Source organism: Microcebus murinus, chromosome 1 (assembly GCF_040939455.1).
Source record: "Microcebus murinus isolate Inina chromosome 1, M.murinus_Inina_mat1.0, whole genome shotgun sequence".
NCBI lineage: Eukaryota > Metazoa > Chordata > Mammalia > Primates > Cheirogaleidae > Microcebus > Microcebus murinus.
The window spans coordinates 63,606,690-63,633,183 of NC_134104.1; the positions used below are offsets into that span (position 1 = coordinate 63,606,690).

Genomic DNA, 26,494 nt, shown 5'->3' on the forward strand with positions numbered 1-26,494 from the left:
AACTATTTTTGAACTATTTATACTCACAAAAGTATAGTAACACAGATACAGAGAAATAGTCTACCTGCCCATGGGAAGCAAGACTTTGCCTATGGCTTGGGAAGGTGGGCTTTCCCCTACTAGTGTTGGCATTTTGATCTCAAAATCTCTTGGCACATTCTGAATATTTGGTTCTGTAAAGGTTATTCGTCCTAAAATCAAGCAAAATAAAACATAAAATTAGAAAACAAAGTCTGATATTTATCTTAACAGCATTTGTATTTCTGAATTATCTTAAAATGCACGCTCTATCAATGCCAAAAATAAATTTATATATAAATAAAATATTTTTCATCATCTTCGTGTGTTTAACAATGACAAAATAAGTGTAAGACCATACTGATGAATAATACAATATAATGTTTTACATTCACCTAGTGCTATAGAAAACAATCCCCAGAAAGTATCCAGCCATGTAATATGAAAAAAAATTTAAAAAGAAAACAATCCCAAGAGAACTAATTTTGATAAACTGAACTATTCCTATGCTAAAATGAGTACCAGATGTCAGCACTATAGCATGTTAGCAGCCATATTAATGAACAAAGGCTAATCAAATAAATCTTAAAAGAAATGACCATTGAAGCCTCTTTAAAAGCCCATCACTTTCAGATATCGCCTGACTTGTTTTCTTCATCATCGTTATCATTCATCAAGATAATCAACAATAGTACTGAGAAGTACTAAATCAGATGGAGATTAGAATTACATGGTTAATAATAAATTTTCAAATAAACAGAAAGGTATTTTTTTAAATGCTTATAAAGGCTATTTCTCCCAAAATATTTTACATTTTGCTTTTTAAATTATTGGTTGAATTTCTCTGAAACACATAAGCACTGTTCAAAAAAAGGTTTGAGTAATTAATTTTGTTATTGTTTTTATAATATATGCAGCAACACTAAAACTCTCTGTTTTATGACACACTCTTCATTGTAACAGGCTGTTTACTAGCTACTATATATAATTTCATCTTCTTCTGATATTCATCAGGCTATTTAAGTGCCTTAGACATTGTTTTCCTGATATTATGATATTATGTTCCTGATATTATGTTCCTATTATTTAGCTCTGATATTATGTTCCTATTATTTAGCTTTTAGCACAAAATAAATGTTCAATTAATGGTAACTTTAAATATAATTATCTTAAATGGCATGTTCAATGTTACAAAGCTAACAATTAACAGAGGAAGGTATCCAAGGCTCTTTCTACATCAGTACATTGTCTTCTTTTCTATAATACCTAATAGAGCACTGCCCTGCTCTATTAGTAACACTGGCAAATAAAAAAGATAGTAAAAATAAATCACAAAGCATAAATATAGCTTAATAGAAATAAATTCTAATCCTGAAGAGGCTTTGCTATGCTTAGGTAAGTTTGTATTTCTAAAATATTAAAATTACACTTCTAAAATCAATCATAAAATAGAATCACTTTCAGCCTTATAAAGAACAAATAAATGTGCAACACCTTTGAAAACACTAGGTTGGTGTTATTTTTTCATCACCAAGGATTTTGTTTTATATAAGCTTGTAGCATTAGCATATGTTTCAAAGTGAAATTTAAATACTAACAGGGCAAGATATGGCTAGGAAGGGCCAAAAGGTTAGCTAAATTGAGAAAGTTGCTTATAACAAGGAATAAAGCAGGCAGAGAAAAGCAGCTCCTCAGGCCTCCACCTTTAAGCGAGCACTTCCTAGGAGCCACGCACATGCTATTCTAAACCCTCTACATATATTGACCTATTTAATCCTCAGAATGGCCAGTTGAGGTAGGATTACTATTACCTTGTTTTATACATGAGAAAACTAGGCACTGAGAAGTGCCTTGTTTACAGATTCACAGCACCAGGATTTAAACCTTGATTTCTGATTTCAAAGCCCACATTCTATACCACCAATCTAAATTTCTTGCTTCCTCTATGAATGAGTTAAAGGTGCCCTTTTTCCGCTGCATATCATGGTTAGGAAATATTTAGAGTTTTGTACTGCCTAGACAAAGAATTATTTCTTTCCTCGCCAGATTACACACCTACCTGTCCCAACAGGCCCATGAGATACTCAAAGGGCTCTACAGCTTTCTTTTCTGCTTGGGTAAAATAAGACACTCACTCATTATATAGGATACCCCAGAGGCCTACTTAGATACCACCTGGAGAAATCTTAAGAGGCTCAGGAAAAGGCTGGGACTGAAATCAGGTAAGCTCACTGATTCAAATATCTAATTCCTGTGTATACTTTCATCCAATGTGCTGTCCCAAACATCTCAGTTACTCTATACAAGTACTTAAAAGCAGGAACTGTATCTTATTAAAACTCATCTCTGCAGCCAGGTAGTATCTATTTATGCTTTGGATGTAGTATGTGTTTTATAAATGTTGTGAAACTTCATTGAGTCCAACGATCAACACTTGAATTCTTTAGCCATCATAAGCAAATATTATATAGGCAGTCCCCAGCTTATGGACAAGATATATTTCTGAGAATGTCTTTAGGTCAGATTTGTATGTAACTAGGATCCCTGATGAACAGCATATATATGGTAATAATAACAATAATAATACTATAATGGCTCATATGTGGTAATACAGTATAATACTGTAATAATAATAATACCCCTGTACTGTAATAATAAGTTATGGAAACTATTGTGCTCTTTCTTTTAATTCAAACAAACAGAACATAAAAACAAACTCAAACAAAAAATTTAGAGAGGAGATAGAAGAAATTTTTAAAAAGAATATTAAAAGTTAACACTCACCCAATGCTACATCAACACTAGGCTAATAGGAATGTTATGTTTATTTTGATCTTCTAATCAAATCAATAATAACCTTTCCATTTCAATAATTAATCCACTATGCTGCTTTCATTGGAGCATTGCCTTTCACGTATTCCATTATTCTCACTTTATAATTGTTCAGATAGTCAAGCTACTGAAGCCTAACACTTTCGCAATGAATGGTGGCTTCTGGCCTTTCTCTGAATGCTCATTTCTATTTTTGTTTCCATCATAATCACCTTTCTCTTCGCTGCAGGCTCACCTAGACTTGCAGTGTATTTTAGGTTTGGAGGCATGGTCATAAGGGTAAACACAGACTCACAAAATAGAATAAAAAAGACAAAAGTGATGCTGTGCATAAACAATCTTATACACAATGAGTCTAGCCGCTAGTGTAAAGACGCTGTGCCAATGAACTGCTTGAGCCATGTGAGTTTGTTTACAAGCATGGAAGAAACTAGTTCCCCAATTATTAACTTAATTATTTAATTATAAATTATTCTTATGGAAGAATAATTATATTATGGGGAATTATGGGGAATAATTATAAATTATTCTTATTATAAATTATTCAAATGGGCCTTGGGAGCCCATTTGTAAATAAGGAATGCTGTAAGTCAGGTTGCCTGTAACCCAGGGACTGCCTGAATATAAAAAATTTTTTCTTTCAAAATTGGATATTATTCGTATTTAATATTTATGATCACCTGTAGCAGTGTGTGATTGTGATACAGGATAGATTCTTTCCATTCCAAGAAAAGGATTCAGGCGCTTTTCCCGCTGCAAGGGAAAGACCACTTTGGTAATTGCATTAGTGATTCTTCTCCATTCTAGTATCAAGCCTGGTAAAGGATGTAATGCCTTCAATTTATTTAAAACATCCTGCCAAAGAAATACAATAAGGTAAGATTGGATTCTTGCCGAAATTTCACAGTAAACTAGAATCTCTTTTAGGTAAAGGATACGGTCTCAAAATTAAATTTGATAACTCCTATATCTATAACTCAAAATCACTGTTTGGGTTTTCTTGGAAACCATCATATTGATAAAACTATGATATCTACATTTTAGAAAGTGCAAACGTGACAAGGCTGAGCACTATCAATTTAAAGTTACCTTAAAAAAAAAAAAAACAATTAAGTCAGTTTAGCAAAGTAACTACCTCCCCACACCCCATCAAGAGTTTCCATCATCTCTGTTCTTCATGCATTTTTCTCCCTCCATTCCTCACAGGACTAGAAGTATCCCAGCTGTTTTCCTTCTTTCCCTGATACTTTGGTTGACACATTCCTTGATATGGTTTTCATATAAAGGAAATCAGAAGACATTTATTTTTAAAACATTGAATTTTCAATGCTATAGACTTCCAATGAACTATTAAGGAATAGAAATTTGTGGGTAAAAGGGCCAAGGAGATCAAATAAAAAGTTGTACTGCAGCCTGTAGCTGGAGAAACTTCTCAAGGGCAGGGAAATCACAGCTAATGGTATAAGGATCAAAATTCTACAGAATGGCAACTTGGACAGTTCTGACGCTGTATTTTCTATCCTTATTCTTCCATTGGAACTTCAGTAAAAATGTAAAATTAAGCCCTTTCTTTCTTCTTTCCCACTAATGCATACAGTTTTCATGATGGTGATTAGCAACTTTACTTTGAAATTAGCAGATTAAATTCTTAAAACTCATGGAAAACTTACTATTTTGTCCTGGAACAGAAAAAAAAAATTGTTATATTTGTTCTGGCTGGGTTTTTCTTTTTAAAAATTCTTCCACACCCTTCTCTATGTTCACATAACTCTACAAATTACATTATACTGCAAGTCCCAGGGTAGTGGATGGCAATGATTAAGTAATGTCTATAGGTCTGAGTTTATAAACCTTGATACTGTTTTAACAATAGAAAGGATACAACTGTTAACTCAGATTATGATCCAAATTTTCTTATTTTTTAAATTTAAAATTTTTTTTTTTTTTAGAGACAGGCTTTTGGTATGTTGCCCAGGCTGGAGTGCAGTGGCTATTCCCAGTGTGATCATAGCCCACTGCAGCCTCAGACTCCTGGGCTCAAGCAATCCTCCTACCTCAGCCTCCTGATTAGCTAGGACTGCAGGCACGTACCACTGTGCCTGGACACAATCCAGATTTTTCAAGGTAGAATGTCTCCACAGATTTTGTGGGCTATCAAAGCACAAACCAATTTGTTTGTTTATATCTGGATAAGTTCATTTGGTGGCCTATGTTGGATCTTGATTTTATCAGCATTCTTTCCAGACACCAAAATGCTAAAAATAGTTCAGATTTTGCCCTGTGACTGCCCCTAAAAGCACCTTACTAGTGCTGAACTGTCTTCCCAGCCTTAGCTTGTGTCCGTTGTCATTCCCTCTTCTGGTAGAACCCAAAGTTTTCTTGCTGCCTTGGTTTTTCATCTCTCCATTTGGTGGCAACTTCAATTCCAAAAATAAAACCTGTAAAAAATTAATCCTCCTTTACTCAAGCATCAAAATTTTAAGTACTATCTTGAAGTAGTATTATCTTCTTTTCTTTGAAAAGAAAATACTTTTCAAAGTTATTTTGAAACAATAGAGAAAACAATCTCTACAGTTCAACATGGGTTGGAAGAATGTTTCTTTGGGCAATTTGCAATTATCACATTTAAAAAATGATGGCAATGAAAAGTTATATGTCAGGTAGGCTCTCCATATCCTAATTTAGGCACTATCAGATTAATACTAACACAAGCTTTTAAACAGTCAGGAACACAGGCATGTATACTCTGTACTAAGCAACTAGCAAATAAGCTATTAACTTTGAGACTTGAGGTTGCTCTGGGAATTGTGAGTTCTCCTAAATGTGACTACTCAATAATTTAAACTCCATAGCAGGTTATCATGGAAGCCTACATGGGTATTGTGTGATCACAAAATCAGACAAGACACAAAAGGAAGGAGTCTGAAAAGCCATCCAGTCCCACTACCACAATGCTGGACCCCGAGAGTCCCTAGGTACAAAACATAAGGAAAAGATGGATAATCCGATATGGTAACACATGAAGGCTAAAGTGTGGCAAGTATTCATTGAAGAAATCAGGCCTAAACAGGGCAGGGATCCAGGCTCTGAGGCAGAGAAAAGATCCCATGTAAACCTAACACTCACTAGCTCAAATTAGAGGCGTTAAAGCTCAGGCAATTTAGAACATTATCTACTATACCTACTCATTCACTTATATACCGGAGTAGGTTTTAATGAACATTGGAGTATCTTCCTAGTAATAATTGTAAAAGTTTAAAACATTTGCATAAGTACAAGAATTTTTTCCACAAGTTGGGCCAGGGGTAGAAGGGAAGATAATGCCTACACTTTCCTAGAACAGTAGTAATGACAAAAACAACAATCTGAGTTTAGTTTAAAATAGTGCAAATAATTGGAGTCTTGAGAATGAAAGGTACTGAGGCTTACTATGCATGTTAGCAACTATTTAGCCCCAAAATTGGGTTATATAGATATAAATATATACAGACATAGGGAGTAGGGTTGCCACATTTAGCAAATAAAATTATAGGATGAACAGTTAAATTTGAATTGCATGGAACATACTTATGCTAAAATGTTATCCATCACATGTGGCATTCGAAAAAAATGTTATTGACAAATCATAGTTGTATGCATTTATGGAGTTTCAATGTGATATTTTGATATATGTATACAATGTGGCATGATTAAATTAAGCTAATTCACATATTCCTCATCTTGCTTACGTATCATTTTTAATGGTGAGATATTTGAAATTTACCCTATTAGTTATTTTGAAATATATATTACATAATACATTATTACTGACTATAGCTACTGTTACACAATAACCTCAGAATGTATTCCTATCAGAAGCTTTGTATCCTTTAATGAGCAACTCCCCATTTCCCTCCCTCTCCACCCCACCAGACTCTGATAACTATCATTCCACACTCTCTACTTCTGTGAGTTCTACTTTATTAGATTCCATATATAAGTGAGATCATGCAGTGTTTGTCTTTCTGTGCCTAGCTTTTTTCACTCAGCATAATGTCCTCTAATTTCATCCATGTTGTCACAAATGACAATATGAAATTCAAATTTAAAACTAGATATCCTATATTTTATCATGTAAACTTAGTACAGATTTCAAAGAGTATATCAATAGCAGAATAGAAGAAAAAATTCAAATAACAGAATAGGAAAAATGAAACAGCATTAAAGTAACAATAAAGCCATGATCCCAGGAAGGGAGACTTATCATGATTATGGCAACACAAAAATCTCAAGTTATATATTTAGAAGTTCCTTATCTTAAGATTCTTTTTTTGGTGAAGCCTTCAGAATTAATTGTGAAAACTTCACATATATAACACCTCTCCAGGTAATTTCCACTTTAAGATGAAGACATAAGAACAAGCCAGTAACGTCAAAAGCCTTGTACTCTAGCCCAGAGTCTGGTCCAGGCCTGTGGTTCACATGCTTTAGTTCCCATTTGGATCACAAGGGCACCAATTCCTGCCTTTGCCTCAACACTGCTTGAACTGAAACCCAGAGATTCTGTATTTTTGATAAGTTCCCTATGTAATTTTATGTGCTTGGGGACTTCTGGGCTAAGGAATTCAAAAGAAGACAAAAAAAAAATCAAAAGGCAGCACTGAATTCAATAAGTATAGTACATGATTAAGAGAAACTAAGTTTTTTTTATTTTCTTTAAAATATGTAATTCTGTAGTTTTAAAAAGGTATTTTTTCTTTTTTTTTCAAGATAGCAAGTTAACACGAATTCTAAAAAAGATATTTTAAGGAGATATAACATTTATTGAGCAATTAACATGTGATAGCCTCTATTATTAATATAAGTGTTTTACACTTATCATTTATGCTTCACAACAACCCTATGAGGTATTTTTATCATAACCCCCTTTTCATTGAAAAAGAAATTGAGGCATAAAGAGTTGATGTACTGGCCCAAGGTCATGCATCTAGTTAATAAATGGAGGAGGTAAGATTCAAACCCAAGAAGTCTGGCTCTAAAGTCTATGATCTTTACCAATATGCTATTACTGAATGGCATCTAGAAGACACAGGAACTCCAATGTTAGCAACACCCATTCCGTGTGTAACCACTCTAAAACAACCCAGCCACCCTTTGTAGGAACACAGTGTGGTAAGAGAAGAGAACAGAACACCAAACTGTGAAAATGCATCATGAGTAAACTTTGTCAAAATTTATGTAAGGTGATAAAATATTAATTAAATTTTTAAAAGTAAATAGTCACAAAAATCCCTTTTTCATATATGTCTCAGAAAAATATCCAGTTTCCTGGATATTTATTGGAGCACAGAAGGGGTGAGGGATCATGAAATGACTAAGTTCATGGAGAAACAGCTACACTGCCATGCAACTACCACTACCAATGTTTGTTCAATAAATATTTAGTGAGTGCTTCCTCTGTTCCTGGCAAATCACCTTCTCGTACAGATTACATTCTAAGAGCCTTCTTGACTACCTACTACCTTCCCATTTCAAAAATATATAAATAAATTAGATGCTAGAATATTCTATTCCTAAAAGCTTTCTGATTAACTGACTGTTTTATTTTACTGATCCTTGGTGTTTAGGTGAACACATTTAGAAAATAAACATACACAAAAATCATTTTAACTTTAAAAATTACTTTTCTGAATTCCCTATTCCCATGATACAACCTGAGCGATGTCCTCTGAACTGGTGAAAGAAAAACTGTGGCCGGCTAGCTGATAGGCCTGCGTCTCAATTGCATCCAGCTTGGCTTGCATTACGTGTTTCTGACTTTCACATTCTGCAGTACTAAAGCCGATTCCATTTAGTTCTAGCAAGGCCAAGCAGTACTGAGAGGGCATTTCCACTTTATGGAAAACATCTGGAACAAAAAAAAAAAAAGAAAACTAAAATGTTAATTCATCAGTTAAGTGACTAGATCAGCAGCATTACCCAAACTATATCAAATTTGCCTACGAAAATCCGGAGATGCTAACCCAGCTATCCTTCAGGATCCAGGCTCCTGAGCAGCGTCCTCAAACCAACAATGAAAAGTGGAAAAGTACAGACACTTAAGCACTAGACTCCTATCCTTGTCTGTGCAGAGAGTAGAGAAGTTGACAGCCTTGTGAATGGTTTGGATTATAAGAGACTACATTTCTCCCAAGATAATGTTTCTGCTTTTACTCTTAGCAGGAGCAAGGTAACCAACCTTATTTGCTGAGCTGACTACAAAGGTTAATTCCCCAAAATTATTTCCAATATTCCTAGTCCCATAGTATGTATGTATGATTGCACAAAGAACTAAACAGAGGCTTTACATTTTCCAATGCTCTTACAAAATAGTAAAAGAATAAGATTCTTGAAGTAAGAATCACAATCCGCTAACATTTCTTAAAAGAGTAGTCACCCTAAATCAGTTTTTCCAGTATGTTCATTAGAATATTAGTCCCAAAGATGCTCTACAAAAAGGATGGAGTCGGCCAGGCGCAGTGGCTCATACCTGTAATCCTAGCACTCTGGGAGACCAAGCCAAGACTTCAGGAGTTTGAGGCCAGCCTGAGCAAAAGCGAGACCCCATCTCTACAAAAAATAGAAAAATTAGCTGAGCATGGTGGAGTGCGCCTATAGCCCAGCTACTTGGGAGGCTGAGGCAGGAGGATGGCTTGAGGCCAGGAGTTGAGGTTGAGCTATGATGACACAATGCACTCTAGCCAGGTGACAGAGCAAGACTCTGTCTCCAAAAAAACCCGGGTGCAGTTGAGACACTTCATGCTGTGAGTTTCCGCATCTATAAACTGTTCTTGGGTATTCATGATGACCATTAACCCAAAAATCTAAAATCCAAAATGCTCCAAAATCTGAACCTGAGTGCTGGCATGTCACCGCAAGCAGAAAACTCCACACTTGTTCTCGCTGTCAAAATGCAGGTACACAGCACACAGTTTATTCAGTATTACCAAAGGAAAAAAGGCCCGCCCAGCCCTCTTCAGCTCTGATACATCTTTTCCGCTAAACAAGCACAGATTGTCCACATGGGTGTCTGAGATAATGAGCCTTTGCTTTCTGAAGGTTCAATGTACACAAACTTTGTTTCATACACAAAATTACTAAAAACATTGTATAAAATTACCTTCAGGCTATGTGTATAAGGTGTGTATGAGTTTTATACTTAGACTTGGGTCCCATCCCCAAGATACCTCAATATATATATGCAAATATTCCAAAATCTAAAAAAATCCACAATCCAAAACAATTCTCATCCCAAGCACTTCAGATAAGGCATACTCAACCTGCATATTAAAGGCTCTGAGAAGACCTGAAACAAAGATAATGATTTAACTTTATTTTAACTGAAAGTCCACAAATTATTTAACCATAAAACCCTTTATTTCATATAATACTTATTAATAGCCTAAAAAGTAAGCATCTATAGAATGTGGAAATATTGTCCTAATCATGAAGAAAAAATCCATACTGAAGACTTCAGCTTCCAGTACTACAGGTCACTAGGACTCTGAGAAACCCTGGCCCGACCTCCTCAGCTCCACAAATACACATTCTTTAAGGCTAACTGCTGGTCTCAATTATCAGGAGAAATCTATAGGGACACCCATAACCACTACCAAAAGCAAACAAACAAATAAGAGCTACTGGCCTCTCATTGCCAAGAGCAGGTACTGGGCGGTCAGAACCTGGCTTTAGAGGCCTGGAGCCAAAGTAGACATTCACCTGATGTGGGACAACAGAAATAAAGAACTTGGGTCAGAGCGGGAACAATCAGAGAAGCACAAGATAAGATTGACAGGGTGCCAGCCAGGATCCATAGGCAATAGGAAGGAGCAGGGTTGTCACTGAAATGGAGTCCTGTAGCAAAAAAAGTTGAAGGGATATAAAACCTTGATAACAACAGGAGAAGTTGAGTCTCAGACTCCTATTCTGAAACAAAACTCTCAAGACAGGCTAATGTGGTCCTTGGATACTGTGTACTTTTGTAACCAGCAGAGACAGGAGCAAAACCTCTCTAAAGGAAGGCCTCCCCCAAGTTAGTCCTGTAGGGCTCCATTGATGAAATTCTGTCTGAACTCACCAAGAGTATGAAAAATACAAGATAGCAATGAAGTGTAAAAAGGACTCAGAAGAAAGAACCAACAACAGATTTCAGTCACCAGATAGGCTCTTTAGACACAGAATAGAGCACAGCTATGAATGAACTACTCAAAAAATGATTGAATAGAAACAAAGTAAAATAGAAGGATACAATAAAAGTAGTGCTCTGAGGAAAATATATAGTCTTAAATACGTAAATTAGAAAAGAAAAAAATGATTTGAAAGCTAATTATTTTAGTGCCAAATTTATGAATTTAGAAAAAGGACTATGAAATAAAGTCAGGGGAACTAGAAGAAAAGAGATAATATAGATATTGACAGAAATCAAGGAAATGGAAAACAAAAACAATAGGAAGGATCAAAGGGAAAAGTTGGTTTGATGAAAAGACTAAAAAATTGGAAAAACTTCTGAGATTAAATAATAAATATTAATATATTATGAAAGAAAATGAGGACATAACAGATAAACCAGAGATAAAAAAGAAAATTAGCAATAGTTTTATACCAATAAATTTGAAAATTTAGATGAAACATACAAATTCTTAAAAAATATATAATTTGCCAAAACATACTCAAAATGAAATAACTGAATAATTCTATAGTTGATAAAGAAATCAAAGTTGCAGTTAAATATCTTTTCACAAAGAAATAGTTTATAGAATAAATTCTACCAAACTTTCAAGGAATATATCATTCCAGTAATACATAAACTCTTCCAGAATAAAAAAAAAGGTTATATTCACAACTCATTTCATGAAACTAGAACAACTTTGTTACCAAAAACAAAGACAACACAAGAAAGAAAAATTACAATCATTTTACAATCAATGAATTGGCAAAGTTGAGACAATATGAATCAGCAAGATTTCTTATACATTGCTATTTAGCAAATAAAATATACAACCATTGTTAATACAATTTAACATAATCTTGAAATGTTGACTATTCCTATTCCCATGTTAGAGCAATTCCATACACAAAAGAAATTCTTGCCCACATGTATCAGGAGACAGGCATACATACAAAAACACTCATGTATAACTATATTATAGCAAAACAAAATCCAAGACAAAAAATACTAGAAACAACCCAAATGTATATCAATAGGAAAATGGATCAACAGATTTTGGCACATTCATACAATGACATACTACACAACAATGAAAATGAAAAAAACTACACATACGTGCAATAATATGCATGAAACTTATTAATATGCTGAGTGAGAAAAGAAGTTTCAGTGTGAAATGTTTTATAAAGTTCAAAAACAAGCAAAACTAAATAATATACTGTTTGGATTTACATCTATATGTGCTAAAATTTTTTTAAGTTACAAAATAAAGAAAATTAAATTAAAAAATAAGGGAATAAGTAGGAGCACATACATAGGGTACAACTTCTTGATAAGGTATAATCACAGGTTTTCAATATATTATTAAAATACTAAGAGAACCACACATGGACCAATGACAATAGTCCACATAAAAAAGAAAGAAAATGATTACTGCAAATCTATACAGTTGCAGCCCTTTAAAAAAGAGAGAAACCAACTCACTCTATGTGGGGCGCGGTGACAACGCCATTACAAGATGGCGCCGATTTCCGGTGGCCCGCCTGTAGTAAACAAGTTCAGCACATGCGCAGAGTAAGTCCTGGCCCGTTCTATAAGTATGCATATGAAGGATCTTAGCTTGGCCTATCAGTAATAACCCTCGAGCGCTTTTAACCTATCCCCATCACTTCCCCCCTTCCTTAGAGTATATAAGTGTGTGAGAGCTTGTGCTCAGGGTCTTCCGCATCATATAAGTTTAAAGGGAACCCCATTAAAGCACGGTCAGAAGAACTCCTGTTGCCGAGTCTTCCTTGCTGGCGAGGCGGGCGCGACAAGTGGTGCCGAAACCCGGGAACTTGAAACAACTTTGAGGCACCAGCGGAGACGACCTCGACAGAGGTGAGTTCAGAACTGACGTGTGGGACGGCCAAAACTCCCCTGCTTCCAAAAAATGGGTAATATTCTGCTGCGGCACTTTTTGTGGCCTATTATCATGAAATGCCTGTATGATGAGACTTCAGGCCCGCGCGTAGCAGCTAGCCAAAGTGCACTGAGTGACTTGCAAGAAGCAAGCTCAGAGAGAAGCAGTAAGGGAGGTACCGCGGTAAAAGGTGGAAAAAAGGAATATAGAGCTCAAAAAAGGAAAATGCAGGGAGGGAAAGCGCAGCCCGACCTGCAAAGGGAGAGAAAGAAGAAAAGGGAGAAAGAAAGAAGAAAGGGGAGAGAAAGAAAGAAGAAAGGGGAGAGAAAGAAGGAGAAAAGGGAGAGAGAGAAGGAGAAAAGGGAGAGAAAGAAGGAGAAAAGGGAGAGAAGGAGAAAAAGGGAGAGAAAGAAGGAGAAAAAGGGAGAGAAAGAAGGAGAAAAGGGGAGAGAAAGAAGAAAGGAGAAAAGGGAGAGAAAGAAGAAAGGAGAAAAGGGAGAGAAAGAAGAAAGGAGAAAAGGGAGAGAAAGAAGAAAGGAGAAAAGGGGAGAGAAAGGAGAAGAAAAGGGGAGAGAAAGAAATGTAAAGGTACCAAAAATAAAAATGACAAAGGAAAGGACAGGACAGAAGACAGAGGAGATGCCTGCTTGACTACTGATACATTCCTGTTCCTGTTGAAGCTCCTAGCTCTATGACTCTGTTTAGATCTCGCAGAGATTTTGGGATCACAGCTGCGATTCATACTGCTCAGGCTCTCAACAATCTATCTGCTGGAGTAGCCGCAGCCCTCGACACTCAAGCCTGAATCAGCGAGTGGATTTAGTACAGGACCAGGTGGACACTCTTTGGCAGTTTGCGCAGCTGGGTTGTGAGTGGAGAATGACCGGCCTCTGTGTCATTTCTGTGCTCTATGAGAACTTTACCTTTGCCGCTAATCTTTCTAGACAGCTGTCTAGGCATCTAACAGGCAACTGGTCTGAACAGTTTGATTCCTCACTCAGAGACCTGAGACTGGCCATCGTGCACGTGAACTCCATTCGTGTGGATCTGAGCCTTGCCACAGGACTGACAGCATGGATTCAACAAGCCACCCATCATCTGAAGGAATGGTCCAGTCTTGCAGCCGTGGCCGTTTTGCTGATCGTTGCGGCTGTTGGCGGACTGTGGTGCATCTGTAGGCTGCAGGCCCAGAGACAGAGGGACCATGTGGTATTGGCACAGGCATTTGCTGCGCTTGAACTGGGACAGCCTACACAGGTGTGGTTGACCATGCTTAAGGGTTAGCCTAGTTTTGGGTTGCACGCGCTCCTACCCCCAGGTATTTTGGCAGACATGGCCTTTGCACTCTGAGGGATTTCTCCCATTGCACCAGATAAGGCATGTCTCCTATCCCACAGCCAGCCTTTGCACACCTCCGAGTTTTGCTCATTGCACGAGGTAAGGTGGTTGCTGGTGAAAGTGAGGCTCTGCAACCTTGATCGCACGGTTGAAGGACGGTGCTGAACGGTTGCTCAGCTCTCATTAAATTAATAAAACAGGGGGAGATGTGGGGCGCGGTGACAACGCCATTACAAGATGGCACCGATTTCCGGTGGCCCGCCTGTAGTAAACAAGTTCAGCGCATGCGCAGAGTAAGTCCTGGCCCGTTCTATAAGTATGCATATGAAGGATCTTAGCTTGGCCTATCAGTAATAACCCTCGAGCGCTTTTAACCTATCCCCATCACTTCCCCCCTTCCTTAGAGTATATAAGTGTGTGAGAGCTTGTGCTCAGGGTCTTCCGCATCATATAAGTTTAAAGGGAACCCCATTAAAGCACGGTCAGAAGAACTCCTGTTGCCGCGTCTTCCTTGCTGGCGAGGCGGGCGCGACAACTCTATGCTTAGAAAATTATCTTTTGAAACTTTTGCAAATCATCTTTTATAAATTTTTCAAAGTTTACAAAGGCAAATTTGAGTTTTCAAGGCATCTTAAAATTGTGAAAGTTAAAAATAAATCTAGAGGTTTCTTGTGCTTTTCTGGAAAAGAAAACCATATCCCTCTTTTTCTTTTTAATAGGTAAAAACCTGTTTTTAAGTATCAGACAGTCTACTCCCAAATGAACTGAAAGCTTATAATTATGATAATGGCTAACAAATGTCTACAAACAGCTACAGATCAATTCATATCAGCATCATCAAAAGTCAGTTTCTGGGAACTACACAAACTCTCCAGGAAACCCAGCCTAGCGGCAGACTAGGCAGAAGGAAAGAGAGCTGTGTTCAGCCAGCATTATTGCTCAGGAATGTGGGAGCAGTCCATAGCATGTGTGACACATACTCCCACTCCTTAGCCTACCTCCATTGGCTTAGGGTAGCCAACTTTGAAATACTGCAGTGTCTATACAAGAACTGCTAATTAACACCACTTAAGCAGGAAAGCCTCCTATGAACATACAAATCATTCTGGTCCGTGTCTCTGTGACACTAGGGTAGAAAGAATAACAGAGTCACGGACCAGAATGATTTGTATATTCATAGGAAGCATTCCTACCAGCACACAGGGTTTGTGGTAGCAGTAAAGATAATAAATATAATAATCAACTAATAATAATAAGCACCGACTTTGTAGCAAACACTGTACTACATTCACTATTTTATTTAATCCTTATAACAACTTTCTAAGAACCAGACTTAAAGAATTTCAATTGCTTACCCAAAGTCCCTCAGCTAGTAAGTGGACAGCCCAGATCTAAACCCGGGTCTGTGTGAACTCTTCAGTCTGCTGTTTCTAGTATCTATTGATCAGTCAATAATTCACAGTGTAATCTCCTCACCATGAAGCCAACTTTGTTCCAATTTGCCGCCTCTAATATAAGCATTTGTTATGCTTTCCGAAGTCAAAGTACTCAATATGGGCCAGCAGACTACACAATAAATTCATGTTATTTGTCATGAGGGAAAAATAGAATCTCATGAATATCCTTTGCTGAAAAAAAGCAACTATTAATAGTTTTAAAAAGAAAATATTTCACTTTTTAAAATCCATGAAGGATGTCTTCTAAGTGTGAATAAAAATCATTTGACAAAGTTCAAATATAAAATCAAATCAATAAGAACTGAATAATATGCCACTAATTCTCTTCATTACAATAAGGTCAGAGGTGACCAAACTATGGCCAAACTAGCATGGGATGCATGTTTCTATAAATAAAGTGTTACTGAAAAACAGCCACATCCATTTGGTTTGGTTTTGTCTATGGCTGCTCTCATGCCACAGAGTATTTAGTATTTATAATAGACCATCTGGTCCACAAAGCCAAAAATATTTACCATCTGGACTTTTAAAGAAAAAAGTTTGTTGATATTCTGCACTACACAATCAAAAGGTAGATATAAAATGTATAATTTGCCAACCTGTCATAAAGAGTCGCTAAACATATTATATATCCACAGTCTGTAACATAAAAATACTAGAAACTTGGTTTTACCTTGAAGTTTTTCCTTCTGCAACAATAAGTTGAGTTGATTCATAGAGTTGAAGACGAGAATGGACTCTACAGATGCTCTATATCGTCCAGAATGCTCAGTGCTGACATTCAGCCCCAGGCTTTGGATTCCTTGGCCAGTCTCCATCCCTTCTAGGAGTGGAAGCTCATGAGGAAGAAAACTGGTAACTATGCTATGAAGAGTTGGCTCCTTAGAATCTGGATCTAGTAACCAGCATGCCACCTAAATGGGATAGCAATCAGAATATTCATTTGATTTTTTTCAAAGACATTTCTGCACACTTACATCCCTTAAATTAAAAGAGAAAAAAAGAAAGCTCTTATCTCATCTCACTCATTTCCACTTAACACTTATTCAGTGGTCTTCCCAAGAAAGGAGACGGAAAGAATAATTGCAACAGGATTCATTGGTATTATTAAGAACAGTGACCTTCAAAAAAGGAAAAGTTATAACTTATATTACCGCAATGCTCCTGGCTGATCCAGTTCTGAAGTAGGCTTGAAAACCAAGTGTCTCTCAGCAAACTGAAACTGTGCATCTGAAAATGAAGATGGACTCTTCTCCACTAAGGATAATTTTGGCTATGCTACTATAATAAAGATGGGACTTATATGGTTTTTAGGTTTATTTAGTTCTTTCAACATCAAAAGAAGTGAGGCATAAATGTTTTGCCATTAAAAATTCATATCCAGAGTTTCAGAAAGCCTCTAGACTTTCCCCCAAGGATGGAAGTCTGTTGCCAGGACCCTCCACCTGGTCATTTGATTGCTATTTTTGGCTTCCCCATGTGACTAGGAAACCTGTAGTTTCTAACACTAGGTCTAGTAGATCACGAAGTGGATTTAGAATAAGGAAATCTAAGCCTATTTTCCTACATTAAAAATATTGTGATTAACAAAATCAATTTTGGAATATTTCAAGTCATTTAAGATAAAGGTGCTATACAAATCTGAGATGCTACTATAGTTTTAATGAAAAGCTCATATTATCCATATGTTTTGGATTCCACAAAAATCAAAATTATGTGACAATCTTTTACATCCACTAAAGGTCAGTTTAGAAACTACATAGGGCTGGGCACCATGACTCATGCCTGTAATCCTAGCAATTTGGGAGGCTGAGGCAAAAGGATTATTTAAGACTGGGAGTTCCAGACCAGCCCAAGCAAGAGCGAGATTCTGTCTCTACAAAAAAATAGAAAAATTAGCTAGGTATGGTGGCATGAGCCTATATAGTCCCAGATACTTGAGAGGCTGAGGCAGGAGGATCACTTCAGCCCAAGAGTTTGAGGTTGCAATGAGCTATGACTACGCCATGGCACTCTAGCCCAGGAAAACAAGCAAGAGCCTGTGGGAAAGGACAAGGGAAAGGGAAAGGGATGAAGAAACTATACATAATGTATCACATGTAGACCAAGCTTGGCTTGAAGTATAGAAAAGGGCAGTATCTTTAGTTTACCTGATGCTGCCTTTGAAAATCGTTGCCAAAAAAAGCTAAAGAAACCAAGAAACTAAAAATTATCCTAATATTATTAATTATATTGATAATAATTACCAAAAATTATCATTTCTCAACTCTAAATTAAAACTCTGTACGCCTCATGTACCATGTAGGAAAAATGATATCTCTTTGAAGGCTCTAATATTTAAATGTCTTCTTTAAATGCATAATACTAAATATATATTAAAATAACAATTTACAGTTTCCTTGATAACTCAGAGTCATCATGACAACGAGTGTATCACACTTTGCTATTAAACAGGAAAATTCTCAGGGGCTAGAAAGGTGATTTTCCTCTACATCAAATGATCTCTACCTACAATCCTTTTGACATCACGTGCTTTTTGGATTTTCTACCTTCACCCTCAGGAATATTTGAAACATCCTGCTATCATAGACTTAAATCTAACATTCTCATTTCACTTCTAATTTATTGTTAAACATAAAACTTAGAAGTTATGACCCAAATTAAAATTTGTTTAAAATCTCTGAGGAAAGATATAAACTTCAGGGCTCAGAATTTGTGACACCTCTGTTTATATGTATACAAAGGTATTTGGTACATCATATTCTATTCTGGGTGAATAAAGTTATTGAATAAAAGAGTGACTACCCTAAACGATTTAAGCTGCATTACCAAAGCTAAATAAATATCAAGTCATTTAAGAATTAACCCTAAACTTTAAAATTATTTTTAAGTACATAAAAATTAAATATGACTCAGAACCTTAGGATCTTCATAACCTTGCTCGAGGGAGATGCCACAAGACAGAAGAATTTTATAGGTCTGGATGAAGTCATAGATGACAACAGAACGTTCCTTATCGGATTCCTTTTGCAAGCAGGATTGAAGGTACCATATCCTGTCTTTCACAGTCACGCTTGGATCCAGAGAAGGTGGAACCAAACTGGCACTAATTTCTTTAAAAAAAAAAAAAAAAAAAGGCAAAAATTACATTCATTTATTTGAAGCAGCAATCTTTAGTGGAAAGACTGAAAAAGATTCAGAAGCCTAAGACTGCGGTCCCCAACCCCAGGGCTGCAGACTGGTACCGGTCCACGGCCTGTCAGGGACTGGGTGGCAGAACTCTGCACCCCCCACCTCGCACTCCTCACACCTCCTCCCCTGTGGAAAAATTGTCTTCCAGAAAACTTAGGAGGGGAGGGGGGAACACAGGAGGAGGTGAGCAAGTGTATTTGCAGCCATTCCTCATTACTCACATCACTGCCTAAGCTACACCTCCCTCCCCCACCACCCCCATCCCCAGTCCCTGGAAAAATTGTCTTCCACAAAACCAGTCCCTGATGCCAAAAAGCTTGGGGACCACTGGCTTGAGGGACTGGTTCCATGTGACCACTAATTCAGCATGACCTTATCCAGGTCATATCGGCTATGTAAATAAAGTGCTTCATAATCTAAAACTTATGGTCTGGACTAGAAGATTTATAATGCTTTATTTTTAACTAGTTGGGAGAAATTTCTAAAAATCAAGACTTGTAAAACTAAAATTACATTTCTCAGAAGGAATTAAAGACAGGAAAGGTATTTTGAAATGAATTTTAAAGGGAGATTTGGTATGAACATATTATGTTATATCAAAAATAAAAGAAGTAGAAGTTCAAGTAACTACTCACCCCAAAATATTTTCCAATAAAACAAGTGAATATATTTCATGCTTTCTAAGGAACAGACTATATAGCATACTTTAAAATGTTTCCTTATTAATTTTGCTCCTGTTAAAAACCAACCAATCAGCTGCGTATCTAATAACCATAATCAGACCACAAAGTATTTCTAGATCATATCCTTTCAATTCCAAAGACTTCTCCAAAGGTTGTGTGATTCAACTACTATAGATTCCTCTCAACATTGCCTTTACATGAGCTTCAGACCCAGTCATTGGGACGAAAAAAAAGACTGAAAAGAAACTGCTATGGTCCAGTCTTCAAAAGCAAAGCCTGAAGGTGGCAAGGGAGTCCCTGAAGTTCCACTGCCCCCTTAGATTAACAACAACAACAACAAATAAAAACATAGCATTAATGGCCTCACATGACAAGGAGAGGGAAGGGAGGTGCTTCTTAAAGCATTCATTCCATTTAATATATGCAACAATGTACATATTAGCTGCTCTCTGAATAATTTTTTTAATTCTGAAATTAACTCTTAGGTAAATATCAGAAAATAATTCTGATAATTCCAAGCAAGATCACTACTCTAATAGATGTTATAATAATTATATGGTGGCTTAGCCAAACACTGATTACTTACCAGAATGCTTTTGCTCTTTTTGCAAAGAAAAATAATAAGCATCCCTTCCACCCCAGCATACTGCCAGTCCAACCACCAAGATGTCATCACAGCCTTTAACGGGAAATCCATCATCTCTAATAGGAGTTTCCTGAGGTAAGCTAGCTAAATAAACCAAAAGTGAAAAAGTTAAAAATCTCTAAAAATAAAGGCATTAAATTGTTAAAACAATAAAAACTATATTTGATAGGCAAAATTTCCAGATCCTAAATTATGCATTATTTGGACATTTTTAGGTATAAGAGATTCTAGGCTACTCATCAATTAAGATAACTAACACTAGGAAAAATCTACCCAGGGCCAGGTATAGTGGCTCATGACTGTAATCTCAGTACTTTGGGAGGCTGAAGCAGGAGGATCATTTGAGGCCAGGAGTTTGAGATCAGCCTGGGCAACACAGTAGAGACCCCATCTCTACAAAAAAAAGAAAGAAAAAAAACAACAACAAAATCTAGGGTGGCATATACCTGCAGTCCCAGCTACTCAGGAGGCTGAGGTATGAGGATTGCTTAAGCCTCAAATTCCTGGGCTCATATATAGTATACTAAATTCACATACAGAATTAAGTATAACTTTGTATCTGGAGTCAACTTGTTTCCTAAAATATTGTATCTTCAATTTTACAAAAATCAAGAGACAATGTGTCTTATTTACAATTATATCCCCAATGCCAGGAAGATAACTGGCACATAGGAACTCAATGTATATTTATTAAATTTAAATGAATGTTTTTATTCTTCTAGCCTCCAGCACAGAGCCTGATACAGAATATGTGCTCAATTTTATGTTTGTTTGATAAAAAATGGAAAGTGCTTTTCAACACTGAAAGTACATAAAGCTTGTCATTAACTCATGTGCTCCATGAATTGAAGATTAAACATTCAGGCTGTTATAAACAAATTCATTCATAAATACCAAGATTTAACAAATCTAATCAAACCTCTGATTTCTATAACAGGTTGTCAAGCTGACTGTAGTTATTCCCCATGATCCAGAACCCAGGGTTCATGCAATAGGATAGGAATATGCATGGTATTACTTGACTAAAAGGTTCAACTCTCTCAAAACCTGGACAAGGTCTGTGAGGCTTTGGAATACATTTCAGCATAGAATTCAAGACTATCACTGGAAGTCACAGTTCTACATGAGAGAAGTCTTAGAAAATATAGCTAATGCACATTGTGAAAATAGTTCCTATTTGCTATGTACTTTTTTGGTTATATAAGCCAGCAAGTATATAATTTAATAGGAAATAATTCATGAGCACTGATGATTAATAAAAAACCATTGTTACAACATTAAAATATCATAAAGGTCACATCCATATTCAAAATATATATTATCTTTATTTTTATAAATTTATATTCTACTTAATATAGTATATATTGCATGCACCTCTTATAATTGAAGGCAACTATTATTACTCTAGCTGTGCTGAATAAATAAGGCTGTTCTACACGTAAGTCCACATAGGAGATACCTAACTAAATTTTGAATAGATTACAGTTAATATCCAACACTGAAAAATCCAAATCTCATCTCAGTCTACTAACTAGTTTATAAATTTGAAAAAATAAAAATTTTTAAAAAATTCTTACCTTGCTTAAATCTACCACCAATAGTAGCAGTTTTAGAAGATGTCAAACATCTAACCTTTTCACAAGCCAGTGAGATAGAAAATCGCTTTTTGCACTGCCACTCCTTAATGAATGTTTGAAAAAGAGTTTGGTCACTTGCTACATCAATTATGGCCAAACTTTCTGAACTGCATGAGGCTGGAGTTAACTGAAATCCATCCTGTGATGACTGCAGTGAAAAGCTTGCATCGCTAATACGGCTGTCATCTTTGAAATCATTTCTATTCTCTGGATTTAAATCGTGGTCTTTAATATCCAAAGGTAAGCCAAATGAAGAACTTTCACCAGATTGTAAAACACTACTACTAGTTTTACAAAGTTTCACAGGTGGTCCAAGAATCCCTGGACATGCCAGCTTAGAAGCAGATGCTGGAATGGGTGTGGGAGGAATGAGACCATTATCATCAACTATACAGCTTTCTTTACAAGGCAGGAGGGATGAGGTTTCACCACGATTGGCATTGTTCTCTAGTGCCTCAATCTTGTTTTTTAATTCAGTATTAGGGGAAAATGAAAATCCCTGAACTTGATTTGTCTCCAAATTTGAAATTGAATCCTGTTTCTCATTTAACTCTGTATTTTTTCTTTTCAAATGAGATGTATTTATAGTCGTTAATTTTAGCTTTTCATTTCCTGGAGGACTGGACACATTATCTAAAATCCTTTGTAGGCCTGGACTTAGATCAAATGATGTTCCTGACCATATGAATGAATGGTTTTGCCCTGTCTCAGTTAATTTGGACTTCTGAGCCCTTTCATCTTGATCTCCTCCAATTACTTCTTCTTGGGAGTGGTCATTACCTATAATCACCGGATCACTTAGTTCTAACGCTTTAAGAGATACTACAGTATCATGTTTCTCTTGGACAGAAGATATACCTACATTGTCCAAAGCTTCAACCATCTGAACAGTATCCATTTCTGAAAACATAATAGATTCATCACTAAAACAAGTCAACTGCTGCTGGATATCTTCCTTCTTATTCATATTTGATTTTTTAATTGGGTCTTCTTGTTGTAAACACAGAGAATCACTGAAATGGTTTGATGTTATTTCAGAAGGAAGGGGTTCTTTTGCTTGCACATCAGGTGGTTGTTCTTTTACTAGGTAGTCTTCACTGAAACTGTCAAATAATAAACTATCACTCATATTCAAACTTGTTTCAGGAACTGGCAGACATTCTCCTTCTTTACCAGTGGGAGTTGTCTTTTGAGGAACCAGAGGTATGACTGGTTTCACAGTTTCCTGTGTTTGATAATCTTGAAGAAAATTATTTAATTGAGAGTCAGTAACAGAAAGTTCATTCCCTTTAAAACAAAGAGCATTTTCCTCCAATAGTATTGGAGAATGAAAAATTGGGTTTTCTGGAGTCAGGATATCAACCCCATGAGAATCAGTTCTTTGTTTCATAGTACCTACAGTCTTACAGCTCAAATGATCTGTATCAGTCCTTTCTGAAGAATGCTGTTCACCAGGAAAAGTAATATGAAATTCATTCTGAAAAGAGCTAATCGAGTTCTGTTTGTCTAAGCTCTTCTGCATTATCCCTGCTGCCAGGTTGGTGTCTTTTGCGCTTTGTTTGGCATTTCCAGTTGCCACCTGTTGTATCATTTTCTCTGACTGAGTATCCAGGTAGAAACTATCTTCAAAATCACAGGGGACTAAACCTAAGTCAGAAACATGATTAGTTTTGTTTGTTGCATAAGTATCTGTTTTTTCTTGTATTCTGGAAGTATTTAGAAAATTCTCATGCTGGCCTCCTAATTTACCAAATGTTTCAGTTGACAGTATTCCACTGGATATCTCAGTTTTGTGTATATTATCTCCTAATGCCTGAAAATGATTTAGTTTATTTTCCTCAGTATTAAACTTTATACTTTCACATTTAATAGTCATAACATTTGAGTCTCTATTCACATAACTACTGACTGCCTCACAGGGCATTTGTCTCTCTACTATGTTTTTCTGTTTGGTATAAGTATTTGTCTGTTTATCAGATTGCTTTTCTGGGCAGTGGTTAATTGGATAAGTGTCATGGTGGTTCACATAAACATTCTGGTTTTCTGAATCATTTTGCAGCAGCACTTCATTTAATTTTTCTGTCTCAACAAGAGCTAATCCTCTTCCATTTTCACTAACCACCCAAGTGGCTTGATAATCCATGTTTTTACTCTGGGATGCTGTGATGAAATGTTCCACAAGAGTATCATTAGTTATTGTTTTGTTCCTTGAACAACTTTGCTTTATTTGTAATGGGAATGATGTTTTGTTACATTTTTCCTCAGCACAAAAAGATATATTTTTAGCAAATGGCCCTGGATTTCTAAATTCCATATTCTTCTCATCTAAGGTAAGTGGGTCCTCACAAAGAATAGGACTAGTCTGTCCTTGTAGGTCAATTCTATACATTCCAGAGTCTTTCAGAGGGCTACTGTCCCTAGTTTGTTTTGGATGCTTACTATGTTTCCAAGATTGAAAAGATGTGCTCATCTTTTCTGAACTAAAATTCAATGCTGCCGTCTTTGTTTTCTCAAATGAGAAAGTCTGAACAACTTTTTTAGTGCTTGTTTTTCCATCATTCGGAGAGGTTCTTGTCTTGTCTTTACTTATGTCCAAGGAAGCCCGTTTTCTGGCTCTGAAGATGGAACGTCTCTGATGTTCTTGATTCCTATCCTGGAACGTACAATAAAAAGAACGTATATGCTCTCTACTTTTATCTAAATCTTGTATTACATTTGGTGAATGCTTAACATAAGAATCACTAACTATCGTGTTACTTTTGCTCTTTGATGTTAATATTTTACGAGATCTCTTAGTTTGGGGTATAAAAGTATGTTCCTTCACTTCTGACTCACTACTGGTCGATGAATGAGTACTAGACTTTAAAACGGAATATGGATTCCACTGCACTCCCATTTCAACTAAGTCCTGCTGCAGAATGATTTTGGCTTCTTCCACTATAAGGGTTGCTGCTTCCCTTTCAGTTAAACCTTTTTTGCCAGTCACCCAAATAGTTCGCATATTCCGACGTTCTTCAACAGCTTCCTCTTCCTCATCTACTGCCTTTCGGGCACTATAAAAAGGAGATAGAAAAAAAGAAAAAGAAATTAATGCATTGATTTGTTCATTCATACAACAAATATTTATTAAGCATTCAATCTAAGCTGTTCTAAGAACTAAAGAAATAGCATTGATGCAGAGAGATAGATATCTGCTCTCATGGCACTTACATTCTAGTTGGGGAATTCAGAAAATAAACAAATGTTTTAAATGCAGTCTGTGCCAACTGGTGAAAAGATTGTATACAAAAATGAAGCACCCAAAGGGCAGGGTGCTGCAGTTTTAAACAGCATAATAAGAGAAGGCCTCACTAAGACAGATTCTTTAAGCAAAAGCCCCCCCAAAAAGTGAGGGTCATAAAACTTTCACTGACAACAAATCCTTCTAGACAATACAACTGGACAAAGTATTTTAAAGTAACAGAGAATGACCAAAGGAAAGCAGTAATTGGGTGTGGGGGAAGCGAGACTTAGAAGAAAAAAATGGCAGTGGGTGAATTTTCACACTTTTTACCTAAAGGCAGGCCCCAATAGCACCATGTAGATTGGCTAAAAATTTGGATAAAAACCTAAAGTTCATCGGCTGACAGAATTCAGAACAGAGCTATGGGTAAATACATTAGTTAGAACTGAAGACAGAAAGTTGAGAAATTGAAGAGCTAGAGAAAGATAACCCCAAATTCTTTACATAAACTCTGCCCAAATATCTGGCTGACCTCTAAACTATGCAAGTGTGGGCAGTGTGGACCTATGCAAGTGTGGACCTCTAAACTATTGCAAGTAACCAGTTAAAAGTCTAAACAACTGAACAGTGTTACTTTCCACCAGAGAAAGACAACATTTGGAGTTTGAGTTCAGCCAAACTGACATAATATCAATTTTTCTTCAGAGTAACATAATAGAGTCTAGCTAGACCCTAAAAGGTCAAACATATATATATATAAAATTGAAGTGGTAGAAGAAAAAGAGAGATGGTCTGGAGCATACAAGTTATGGAAGACATAATGGCTGAAAGACTTTTGCTTCCAAACAAGATGAAATAATAGGAACCAATTTAGTCTCTCACTTAAAACAACTAAAAAACCAAAGGTAGGTCATAAAAGACATTGTAGCTTCCAATTTGCTCTCTCTTGAATCACTGACTCTGGGAAAAGTCAACCATTGTCAAGAAGTCTTATGGAGAAGTACCTCTGGGTAACAACTGAGGCATCAAGCACCAACTTGCCAACATGTGCGTGTATCATCTTGGAAGCAGATCCAAGTCAAGCCTTCAGAGGACTAAAGTCCCAGCCAACAACTTAACTATAATCTCATGGAGATACTCTAAACCAGAGCCACCAGCAAAAGTACTCCCAAATTCATTACTTGCAGAAACTTTAAGATAATATAAATTTACTGTTGTTCTTAAGCCACTAAGTTTTTCAGTAATTTATTACACAACGATAGATAACTATTATGCCTATAAAAACCCCACATATCAGAACATATGGGTTATATTTAATGCAATGAATCACAGAAAATTCATAGCACTAAATTCATAGTATTAAATAAAAACAAATAGTAT

General features: G+C 36.3%; 1 protein-coding gene across 1 annotated transcript in view; it reads right to left on the reverse strand.

Annotated features, from left to right (window-relative positions):
• The window catches only part of POLQ (DNA polymerase theta), a 104,768-nt gene that overhangs the window by 25,785 nt on the left and 52,489 nt on the right, over positions 1-26,494 (reverse strand). The window contains exons 16-23 of the mRNA XM_076001833.1: positions 21,832-24,944; positions 20,195-20,338; positions 18,653-18,846; positions 16,407-16,647; positions 8,544-8,737; positions 5,151-5,288; positions 3,531-3,705; positions 65-191 (exon numbers count right to left, since the gene is read on the reverse strand). Of these exons, the coding sequence (XP_075857948.1) occupies positions 65-191; positions 3,531-3,705; positions 5,151-5,288; positions 8,544-8,737; positions 16,407-16,647; positions 18,653-18,846; positions 20,195-20,338; positions 21,832-24,944 (4,326 nt within the window). The remainder of the gene's footprint in view (positions 1-64; positions 192-3,530; positions 3,706-5,150; positions 5,289-8,543; positions 8,738-16,406; positions 16,648-18,652; positions 18,847-20,194; positions 20,339-21,831; positions 24,945-26,494) is intronic.